At 44.3% G+C, this 12,175-nt stretch overlaps 1 protein-coding gene across 2 annotated transcripts in view; it reads right to left on the bottom strand.

The window, feature by feature from the left end:
• The window catches only part of Megf8 (multiple EGF like domains 8), a 222,782-nt gene that overhangs the window by 76,850 nt on the left and 133,757 nt on the right, over positions 1-12,175 (bottom strand). For both annotated transcript variants that reach the window (XM_070539750.1, XM_065441347.2), the window contains exons 20-23: positions 11,944-12,118; positions 5,494-5,672; positions 5,057-5,201; positions 2,099-2,351 (exon numbers count right to left, since the gene is read on the bottom strand). In XM_070539750.1, the coding sequence (XP_070395851.1) occupies positions 2,099-2,351; positions 5,057-5,201; positions 5,494-5,672; positions 11,944-12,118 (752 nt within the window). The remainder of the gene's footprint in view (positions 1-2,098; positions 2,352-5,056; positions 5,202-5,493; positions 5,673-11,943; positions 12,119-12,175) is intronic.

The following is a 12,175-nucleotide window of genomic DNA, read 5'->3' as shown; positions in this document are numbered from 1 at the left end:
GACTGTTGGTGTGGAATGGCCCATATATATTTACCCTTATCTTGTTTTACTTCTAGTACCTAGCTGCCATGCATGTTTTCTGACTTATACAAATTTTGCCTCACTTCGGTCAAGCTGTGCAGCGGAAAACGGGTGTCTAGTATGGCCACTATGTCAGGCTACCTCTGCCTTTAGGCCCGTCCGCTAGGCAACTATGTACTGGTTGCCTGAATAAAATGAAAATGAAAGTCAACAAACCAACCGCTACATAAACTTGGAAGCTTGCTCTGGGCTTTCCATCATGGCATAGTAGACCTACACCTCATCCTTATGAACACATGGGGCAGGTCATGATGTTTTGGACTGTGGAGCCGTAGTGCCAACCACAGAGCAAGAAATATTGGGTAGGCAAAACAATGCTTGCTTGGGCGTCCCGATAAAGTCACGGCTTTGGGCACAGTACTGACGCGCCCTCTGTCGTGAGTCGGCGCTCGCTGAGAAGGCAAAACGCGCGCGGCACGCTCTCCGAAGAGGCTCGCCCATTCAAGGTTGTTTGGTGGCGATTCACCACTAGCGCTTTAGGCAAGAATGGGTGTGTTTCTTGTGCCTCTTCGCCGGCTCCAAATGCCTTGAAAAAATTAACCAAAGAAATATGTTACGTACAGAGCAATTACCTGCATGATGTACTTTTTCAGAATGCCATATCTATAATGCATGTTTTTTAAAATGCGAGATCGAAAGCATTGGCAAACGTTGAAGGTGACAGGACACACCATCTCATTTTTTTCACTCAAGCAGTGTGCATGTTCGTATCCTCAGTAACAGAAGAGTCTTGGCATGCTTTGCACACTTCACCACAGATCCAGTTGGCTTTCTCTTTTTGCGAACAGAAGACAAGTAGCTGGCACAGTGCAGAAATAGCGACGGCATGGCATCTGGTAACAGGACAGGCTACTTAAATTTGTCTAGAAGGATTTCGCCATCAAGTTCGTCATAATACCGCTGTAGTTTCTATGTCGCTTTCCGAGAAGTGCTTCTCGCAAACATAATCATGAGACTTGAGCTCTCGATCCTTCCTTGTAATTGCACGAGCCCACAATTCCAACCATACTGGGTCACTCGGAAATTTGAATGTAGCTACCATTTCCTTGCAGGATGCGTATCCATTGCTGCAGTTCGGCCCGACACATTTCTGCCCCGTCCTAGAAAAAGCACGGATGGAAAGCACTTGCCTTTGTTGCAACGTGGAAAGTGTGCGAAGTGTGAAAAGCCAATGCTGCCGGTACAATGCAGATACTCGCAAGAGCTCTAATAGCGACGGAAAGACTGCAGATCGCAAAAGAAACCGCAAGGGCTTGCATGCCCAAATTGGGAGCTTTTTCTCCCAAGGTCACCTATGCATGCACTCACACCACATGCGAGTGATTGAACTGTGGCGGCGTCAGCAGACGTTGTCAACTCCAGGATTACTGCTAGTAGCTCATTTCAAGCGCAATATTGCATGTCATTAGGACAGTAATCATTAATAGCTGCTGCTAAAATGTCCGCCACTTCGATTTATTGATGTTATAGAATGAAATCTGGGGAAAGAATTACAATATACGAGACAATGTCATGACTTTTGTGTATAGCGTCCATAGAAGAACATGTAAACGATGGCAATGTGCCCAATGCGTCACCTGTCGTGCCGCGGCGAAAACTGCATTTCCTCTTCGCCCAACCGTGACTTATCGGGCTGACCGTGTGTGCTGTCGCGGCCTAGCAGATTTCTCTCCTCAAATACTTCTTTCTCCGTGGTGCCAACCAGCCCCAACTTCGAGGAGCAGTCTCACTAAATCAAAGTAAAATATTGGTGCTATCATCAGAGTATGAATTATAACCCTTAGGGCTGCCCTTGACTCTCACACAGTTTAGGTAGCTGGGTCAAAGAGTATAGATGAACAAGAGGCACCACTCACATGCCCACTTGGCAACAAAAGGCCAAGAGGTAAGTTGTGAAAGGAATAGGTGAACCAAACAGTTGGATATTTAGCAACAACCATTTGTGACAATTTTGCTACAAGAGAATGGTTGCAGTTCATAACAAAGATGACAAACCTTTAAATCGCTCATTACTGACCTGGCTGGGACTGCCCTGGCACTGGAGTAGCAGTGAGTGATGTTTCCCTGGGTGTCTTGGACAGAGCAGTAAGAACAACCAACAGAGCGCAGGCATCCAAGCCGGCTGTGTGAGAAGAGGGCGCACAAATCCTGGGGAAGGGTCACACGCTGCAGCCGCACTGACGTCCCACCTAGTATGTACAGCTTGCCTTGGAGAAGGGTTGCTGAGGCACCCACCAAGGCTGCAGGCTGCTCACCAACTAACTGTACATCTGTAATAAACGAGATCCCCACCACACATATATGACAGAAAATTCAGAAGGGCTCTACTTTGCAGTTCTTGCTGCAAGATGGTGCATGCGCACAGAAAAGCATCAAGCTCTGATATGAGCATAAAACAGTTTTCTATGCACAACGTCTATGAAAGAAAACAACCAAATGCTCCTGGACTTGTTTCACATGTCCCACACATTTATTTTAAATGAATATAACAGGTTGGAGTTAAACGCATACACCAGTAAGTCAATTCACTACAAACTTTGGTACTGTAGTCAAAACTTGAGAAAGCCAAGTTTCACTTGTAGTAAAAAACTTTGCTAAGTGCAATATTCATGAAGTCGTGGTTACTTCTCAGCAGTAAAAGATAGTTCCCAGGTACCAAGTTCATTGCTGATGGATGGCATTTCCTCAGTAAGCGTACATCAGCGGTCTAAAACTCATCTCTGACACCGGGCCACATCCAGTCCATGTAACTCCTCGAGGACCAAACCGCTTAACATGCAGTGCTCTTTTCTTGCTCTTTTCTTGCTCCATTACCACTTTGAGAAAGGTCTGTCTGTGCTAGCTATTCCATCACCGATGTTCATATTTTTCTGGCACGAGAACTGTTATGTCAACCTCACTAAATGAGGAAATTCTAATTTTGCACACCCAGCAAGCAATTTGCTCGCTGGGTGTGCAAAATTTGAATTTCGAGAAAATCAAGAAAACAAACAAATGTCACGGCTATTGAAATACCGTAATGATCACTATTTTCTTCACTAATATTAATGAAACTATCCAGTCTTCTTAACATTTTTGCGCTGATTTTAAATATGTAATTAGTTTTGCTGTATTAGTTAGTGCTAGTCAATTAGATATGAAGATAATTAACATTTCACTTCAATTGTTTAAGGAGGAACATGGGTTATTGAGATAACTTTGTTTTTCTGGATCAAATCTGACAAAACTGCATATGCTCATTCAGTGTTTTGTGGTTATTTCAAATATCCAATTTATTTTGCAAATCGCCGAGATAATAACTACATTATACTGTTTGTTGTCGACACATTATCACCGCAGATCGCACTCACAATGAATAATTTTATTCGCAAAAGATGTCATTTAATGTCGTTTGCCAAGTACCGGTGCTCCGCATTTCGTACACAGCGAGATTGTTCACGAAGAACGCGTGCACGAGGAACGGCGTGCATGTTTGGCATACTCCGTGCCGATGTGGCATTGCTGCAGATTGCACACGAGATTACTATCTCTACGGCGAGACTGCAGTCCCTTTCACCTTTGCCCACAGCCGCACCGCAACTTGCACTTTACACAAGAAAGCAGAGCATTAATAGAACCGAGCCTTACAACGAAGTGCGTCTACATCGCATCCGAGCTAGCCGCAGCTGAATCAGCGTGAGCGAGAAGATCCGATTTTCGCTTGGTAGCCGGCATAGAAGCAAAGACTTTCAGTTTCTCTTGAGTCTTCTTCACTTTCTATAAATCATTGGGCTGCAGAAGTTGTGCTGGAATGCCACATTAACGCCGGCCGCTGCCAGAACCGCTTTCATCTGCTAAGCCTACAACGCAGTCATGGGGGGTCGTTCCGCAGTGCTCGGCACGGGTAGCAAAATACTGCCGGTATCTTCCAAAGCTAATGTGCACTTTCGAAAGTTTAACAACCATCGTTTCTTCTTCTGTTCACCAAATTTATGACTTGCAGCAAACTGAATTTGACATTGTTTCGCACCGAGTTTAGCATGCCCGAGCAGACGACGGCGAAAATCTGCCAATGGCATGGCAAGCTTATGATCACATGCCTCAGTTGTTGAATGGAATCGCAGATCAGGACAACTTTTTCATGGGCTTTTTCTTCATAGCCATTCAGCACAAAAAGGAGCAATGGCGCAAAAACTAAACACGAACAGTGGCTCTCAAACAAGACCAAGGTGGCTGTGATCGGAAACTTAAAACAGTAACTATGCGTCACAGGAGGAAGACCCTTTTTCGTGCATTTATCAGTAAAAATACAGTTTGCCGACATGATATAAAACGCCATTACAACCGAAATATTGGCCCAAGATGGGTTAAAATTTTCTGAGATAATGCATCAGACACTGTAGAATCCAAAAATAATGTTTTCAAAAAAGCGATTTTTCCGCGATTTTTCAGTATCTACGACCCGTATCTACCCCCTTAAGACAATGTGCGGTTCTGTATTATCACACTCCTCTACTGCAGTGAACACAACACTGTATGCACATCTGGTAACATGCTCCTCTCTTGTTTATCTTGTCACATTACTGTCACTGAAATGGTGCTTCAAACAATTAAAATCAGTTGTTTGTCATTTGTCAAGCTCCTCAGTTTCCTGGACATCTAATTTGTAACAGTATTACATGAATGTGCCAATGCATATAGGCTTGATTTCATCTTTTTTTAAAATTAAATGGACTTCATGGAAACTTAGTTGATATTGCTTTAGAAATAAGAAAATATTCTATATTCAATTCTAACCTTTTTCCCCTTGTTTTTTCCGCCACAACCATGTACCTCCTTGCTTGTGGAAACAAATAAAAAAAAATAGAAAATATATTCGATGCTCATTTTTCTCGAATATTTGTATTAGATTCGATTCGAAAATTTTAATACTCGAACATTCCCAAAGATAACCCATTAAAAAAAAAGAAATCCCCCACTGTGTAAATCCACTTACATGGCCCATCAAGTGGGATCCAGTGGTTGCAATTGAAGTCATAGGCAAATGGCTCCAAGATTGCCTCTCCAGAACCATTGCGGCCACCCAGGATAAACAAAGAGTTTTCAGTGGAGGCTGAAGCATGAAAGTAGCGTGGGGATATCTAGGTAGAAGCAAAAAAAAAAGACATCAAAACAAACTTTCAATACAGAAAACAGGCAAATTTCAGTGTTTAAGAAGCCAATTTTCTTTGTTTTCGCCACTTTAATGATACTATACTGTCACATCAAATCTGCGAGAATTTTTTTTTTTTTTTCCTGCCATTCAGCACTGCTATTCTGAATTTATATGAGCAACAATTTCAATCTTTAAACACTCACAAAGGCTGTTAAGGTACTTTATGGTCCTGAAATCAGTCTCATTTAGCGAAATTAGCCTAATGCTGCAGCACTTACCCTAGAGTATGCTGGGTTGGCACGATCGTCAGGTGGCAGGCGAGACCAGCGGCGGCTTGGCATGTGCAGCACGTACAGGTGGTCTGACACCAGTGGGCGATCTACTGAGTACACAATACCTCCAAACACGTAGATGCTCTGCGTTGGTCGATGGTAGTTGCTGGTATGTCCGTACACACCTGCATCCAACAGGCACAATACAATGTTTACAGTGAAAGAAGACAAAAAGCATTTTCCTTCTTTTCACAGTGTAATTTTCTGATAAACACTGTTTAATGTCTGACACATTTTCAAATGGAAAGACGGCACTTCTACCAAAAGTTATTCTTAGTACACGTTTTACCTGACAGCTCAATTTTGACAGCATGTACTTGCTCTGCCGTGACCAACAAAGCTAAACCCTGCTTTCATAATTTTTGGTAATGCTGAAGATATCTGTTTCTCAATGTAAGGTAGCCTCCTCCCAATTTTTTTTACACAACTAAACCTAGTACAGAAGTACTGTTGAACTCATTTGGAATCTTCAAATGAAACAAAGTGCATATGAATGGAATGATTATTAGTAGTATCCTAAATGGAAAAGACAACAACCCTTTAGTTCATCTGATAAAGCTGGGACACTCAAATGGTATCTGGGACAATTAGGTGGTATCAAAGCTGGTTAAGTCCCAACTGGAATGAAGTTAAAACCAACAGATCCCGGAACATGCACCAGTAAACCAAAATGTTGTGATTATTTTAAAAATGCAATATTTGGATCAGTTCACTTATAGGATGTAACATTACAATAAAAGTGGCTGCTGAAATTTTGAATTGAGTCTTTGTTTTGATACTTCATTTATTTGCTCACTGGCCATATTAACTTTTTCAAATGAAATGGACATACCATCCCGATATTCTAGGATGTTGCTCTATTCAACACTCCTTCTTAGCTAAAACAAGTCAATCTCTACTGTTATCATTAAACTTTCTCTCTCCCTTAAGTAGAGCTACGCTCCATAAGCAACTATCCTTTCATGCATGCAGAACATAGGCATCACAAAAGCGGCCAAGAAGATGGTGTGCTTCCTTCAACAAGAGCAGTGCCTTCTTCAGTTAAAAAGTGGTGCTGTGCTTCTCTCAGTGGAGACAAGGAACAGCTTAAAGTCAAGGCCGGTTTGTGAATACAAGGACAAACGGTAAATATGAGGGTAAAGGCTAAAAATAAGGGTAAACAAGATGAGCTCACAGCTACATCGTGTTTGTGCACTTCATGGATAACTTGGTCATCACTCAAGAGTTGCTTTTGTGCAAAAAGCTCGAAACAACAGCGAAAGGTCTAAGTCCTCTTCAATGCTTAACAGTTTACTTGTTCTGCATGGACTTCGAATATATGTGTGGGAGTGTGCACTGATGGTGCCCGTGCAATGGATGGCAGATCGGAAGGTTTGCTAGGACGTTCCACACCAGTTAACAGTTCAGTCATATTTATACATTGCAAACTTCCCAGGGAGGTTTTGGCATCAAACGAACTGAGCCAAGAGTTAGCGAGTATGATGAAGCATGGTGTCAAAGCTGTGAACAGCTTAAAGAAAGGCCTAAGACTAGTCACATTTTCAATGTGGTTTGTAAAGAGATAGGTTCAGACCACCAGCACCTGCTACAACACAAGGAAGTGCTGTCATGTTGTCAAGGTGTTGGCTGTCATGCGGAGAAGTGCTGGTCAGGGTTTTTGAGCTCTGAGAGGAAGTGAGCAGCAGAAAACCAGGGGCTGGGAGAGCCTTTTAGAGATCATTCATTCCTCTCTAGCTTACCTATCTGTGTGACATGCTTGAGCAGCTCAATCAGCTAAACTCCAGCATGCATTACTACCATAGGTTAGGAGTAATGATGTATCGTCTGGTGACAAAATGAGGGGCTTCAGTAGAAAACTTCAGGGTTGGCTGAGTCAGGTGGGAAGAGATGATTATTCTCTGTTTAAGTTGCTTAGTGACTGCAACTTTGCAGCATCTAGGACAGTATCTGCAGCTGACAAAGAGACATTAATGACAGATTTGAGCCCATCCAGGTGCCACCTAATGAGTTAGTACTTCCCAGAGTCTGCTCCGGAGACATGGCTTATGGCCCCCGTTCCAGGCAGATGTAACTTGATTCACTTATGAAAGTGTTGATGCTGAAAATGAGCAGATCAAGCTTCTAGAAAATGCTGTTAAAGGCAAAGTTTGCCACCATGGACCTTGAAACATTCTGGTTCGGAACAGCTGAAGTGTTTCCCCTGCTCTATGAAAAGGCTGTAAGATTGTTGTTACAGTTTTCGACAGCATATGCATGTGAACATGCATTTTAAAGACTTGCTTACTTGAAAAGCAAGTATTGGACTGGCTAAAACGTCAGAGCAGACATGAAGCTATGTTTAAGCACAACCATGCCACAGATTGACACACAAAGCTTCGAAGTTCTTTGATGGTCTTAGGCTTCGAAAACTCAGCGAGTGGTCGAAGTTTTGCAGGATCAGGTAGAACGCCGTGCTTATACACATGGCCTAAGATGGTGAGCTCTCGCACGGCGGAACGGCACTTTTTGAGGTTGAGTTGGAGGCCAGCGTTCATTAGAAAGGTCAAAACATGTCTGAGGCAAAGCAGGTGAGTCGAAAAATCAGGCAAGAAAACCACGACATTGTCGAGGTAACACAGACACATAGACTACTTGAGGCCATGCAGCGTGTTGTCCATGAGACGTTCAAATGTGGCAGGGGTGTTACAAAGCCCGAAAGGCATCACATTAAATTCATATAAGCCGTCAGGCGTAATGAATGCAATTTTCTGGCAATCGGCCGCAGCCATTGGGACTTGCCAGTACCCTGAACACAAGTCGAGAGACGAGAAGAATTCTGCTCCCTGAAGACTGTCAAGGGCATCGTCGATGAGCAGCAAAGGATAGACATCTTTGCGTGTTACCTTATTTAACCGACGGTAGTCGACGCAAAAGCGAATAGACCTGTCCCTCTTGCGAAGGAGAAAGACGGGAGATGCCCAGGGACTGTGCGTAGGTTGAATAACGTCAACACGCAGCATATCTTCGATTTGGGCGGTAATGACCCGACGCACTTCGGCAGAGACACGGTATGGTTGACATAACGGCTGATGTGAACCAGTGTCAACGTAGTGCTGCGCTTCTAACATGCGGCCCAGTTGAAGTTGTGAAACGCCGACTGAACTTCTAAAGTGGTGCACGAGATCAAGAAGGTCGGCGTGTTCGGCAGGTGTGAGGGTATCGACGATGGCAATTGAGATCGTATCCCTGGACGTCTCCTCAAGTGTCGAAATCGCAGATGGCTGGCCGAAGTCGACATCAAGGGAGTCTCCGGGGACGTCAACCAAAGAAGAAGAGTCGAGGTGTTCCACGAAGCCAAGGCATTCACCAACGAGTAATGTAATAGGTGCACAGAGGGGATTGTAGAAGTAAATATTGCTGCAGCTGCCGGCGATGGGTAGTGGGAGAGCTTTACAGCTTATGAAGACGTCAGACGGTGAGAAGAGGACCGTTACATCAGTGATGACATCACAGGATACAGGTACGAGGGCGAAGGAGCTAAGCGGAATATCTGTGTCCTCGTGCACGGTCAGTTTAGAAGGGCGATCACGATCTTCATGCAATGGTGCGTCACACAGAGGGGAAAATTCAACTTCGGAGTGTGCGCAGTCGACTAAGGTTTTATGATAGGATAAGAAGTCCCATCCGAGGATGATGTCATGCAAGCAGGCGGGAAGAACAATACACTCGATGATATAAACGATGTCGTGAATAAGCACACATACAGCACAGGCTGCATGAGGAGTGATGTGCTGCGTACTTGCCGCACGAAGCGACAGTCCAGAACGCGGCGTGGTCACCTTGCACAGTGAATGGCACAGTGTGGAGGCTTATCACAGAAACAGCTGCGCCAGTATCCACAAGAGCAAATGCAGGAACACCTTCTATAGGAATTTTGACCACATTAGCAGGACAGGCGCAAGGACATAGACAGTGTGAACGGGGCGCAGCTCTTGCCTCTTGAATTGCGACGTTCAGCTTTCCTGGTCGGATGGTATGGGTCGCAGACGCATTGGGGAGAGCGAGCATCGGCGAGGGGATGGCGAGCAACGCGACAGAAATTCTGGGAGGTCAGCATGCGGATACGGTTGGGGGGAAGGAGTGGCATACTGGCAGAAGAGCTGGCTGCCGTACTGGAACGACCAAGAGGCGCCGCCGAACGCTTGAGGGCGACGGTGGCAATATCGGGTGACGTGTCCGGGAGTGCAGCAGGATTATAACAGATGGGACGATTGTCAGGCGTCCTCCAGGGATTAGCTCTCAGTGCAGTCCAAGATGTAGCATGGGCTTCCGGTGACACTGGTTGGGACTGGGTCAAGAAAGGAACCGGCAGAGACCTGCGTACTGATTGCACATACGTAAGAGGCGCAGCCACAGGCAGGAATTCCATCCTTACCTCTACTTCTCTACATAGTCACCGCTCCAATTGAGACTTTTGTCGTGGTGTGGTACCAACTTTCCTACACCCTCGTCATAGAAGGCAGCACAGCCAGCTGCGCTTTCAGTCAATTCTGTACGCTAGTCTGCAGCTCACTGCCTGAGTCAAATTCCTGTCTTCCTAGCCAGCATTTCAGGTGAGCAAAGAGATGGAAATCAGAGGGTGCCAAGTCCGGGCTGTACGGTGGGTGATCAAACACTTACCATCAAAAACGCTGCAGGAGCTTCTTAGTTGCAGCTGCACTGTGCGGCCACACATTGTCATGAAAGACAATGCCTGATGACAACATTTCTCTTTGCTTGTTCTGAACTGCCTTTCGTAGATGTTCAAGGGTCATGCTGTACAAATTTGCAGGGATGGTCGTGCCACGTTCCATGAATTTCACCAAGAGAACACCACTGCTGTCCCAGAACACAGTAGCCATAAACTTTCTACTGGAGAAGGTTCGCTTGAACTTCCTTGCTTTCGGGGAATCAGACTGCATCCACTGTTTGAATTGTTCTTTTGTTTCTTCAGTTTCGAGAACTATGTCTTGTCCCCTGTGACAATTTTCTCAAAAAGAAAATCCTCTCCTTCACCATGGTAGTGCTGGAGCAAAGTTAAGGCTGTGCTCATTTGCTGTTTTTTGTGATGGTCAGTCAGCATTTTGGGAACCCACCTTGCACAGAGTTTGCAGTACTGGAGTCTCTCACTAATGATGGTATGGAGAGCTGACCATGAAATTTCGAGAACCAAATCACTCAACACAGAAATTGTGAACCGATGATTTTCTTGAATCGCCTGATGCACTCGCTGAACAAGATAGTCAGGTGACACTCACTTCCTTCCCTGCCCGCCCGCATCCATGAATGTCTGTGCGTCCTGCTTCAAAGTTCCTTCACCTCTGCCACACTTTGCTGCCACTCATGAAAGTTGTACCATACACATTACCCATTTGTCAATGAATTTCGGCTACACTGCACCCTTCAGCATGCAGAAACTGAATGACAGCATGCACTTCACACTTAGCAGGAAGCTCTATGGTTCGAGGCATGTTTACTAAGTGCTCACTGCACGCTCAGAATCAACAACTACGACCTCATGTGATTGACGGGCATATTAGACACCGCGCAACACATCTGCACACACTGTCATCACAATTTCACTGGGGTTTTCATTTCGCGATCGATCGTATTTTGAAAAAAAAAAAAAAAACTCGTACTTGGAAAGTACACTTCTTTAGCTTTCGATTGATATATAGCATGTTATTGTAACTTTGATGCTGTATTCAATAAATGATCCTTACTAGAGCCTTCCAAAAAGGCCAGTTTCTTTTTTTTCCATGATAAGGAAAAAAAAAGTTACCACTTTATCAAGATCTTTACTGTAGTTGCCCAGCACAGGTCTACACATGTATGCAAAGATGAAAGACATTCTTTGGACCACACAAGCTAATTTCCAGAAGTGAACGCAGTTGAGCCTCAATATAAAGAGCCTGGATATAAGTTATTGGATATAACGAGCTAAACCTAAAATCATGTACACAGTAGCGCAAAAGGCACAAAGACAGTGACAGAAAGGATGAGCCCTCTGTGTTTTCTGTCAACGTCTGTGTGCATTTTGCACTACAGTGTATATGATGCCATAACAACTAGCCCATTAGTCTGTCCTCTTAAATTTAAAATGTTTCTTGCCGATACTAGTGTGCAACAAAATATGCATTCAATGAATATCAGATATAATGAAGGTATTTGTGTGTCGATGCAACTTTGTTATAATGAAGTTCTACTGCATTTGCTGGTATTGGAAGAAAAAAAGAAATGAGGTGGGAGCAGGGTGTTCTTCTAAGGTCACCCTCCCCGTTCAAGAGCTTCCCATAGTTACACACTTGACAAGAGATTACAAGGTTCGCTAAATAATTCAACTTCATCCATATGAACAAGGTAAAACAAGTTACTTACCAATGGGGACAGTGCCTGTAGTATTGAGGACCCGCCAGTCCATGGCGTCAATACTGTAGGCAAGTGTTTTGTCCTGAAATCCATACTCAGGAGAAAACCCTCCTATGAGCACCAGCTGCTGGTTGTCCACGTTGGTCAGTGTCAAGCCTGCTAAGGCTGGCACATCTGGAGTTGTCTGGTAGAAATGTAATTACTAGCTTTAATTATGTAATTATGTAACTTGTGCAACTAA

This window comes from Dermacentor albipictus, chromosome 1, assembly GCF_038994185.2.
Source record: "Dermacentor albipictus isolate Rhodes 1998 colony chromosome 1, USDA_Dalb.pri_finalv2, whole genome shotgun sequence".
Lineage (NCBI taxonomy): Eukaryota > Metazoa > Arthropoda > Arachnida > Ixodida > Ixodidae > Dermacentor > Dermacentor albipictus.
This window is presented reverse-complemented; position numbering and strand designations above follow the sequence as displayed.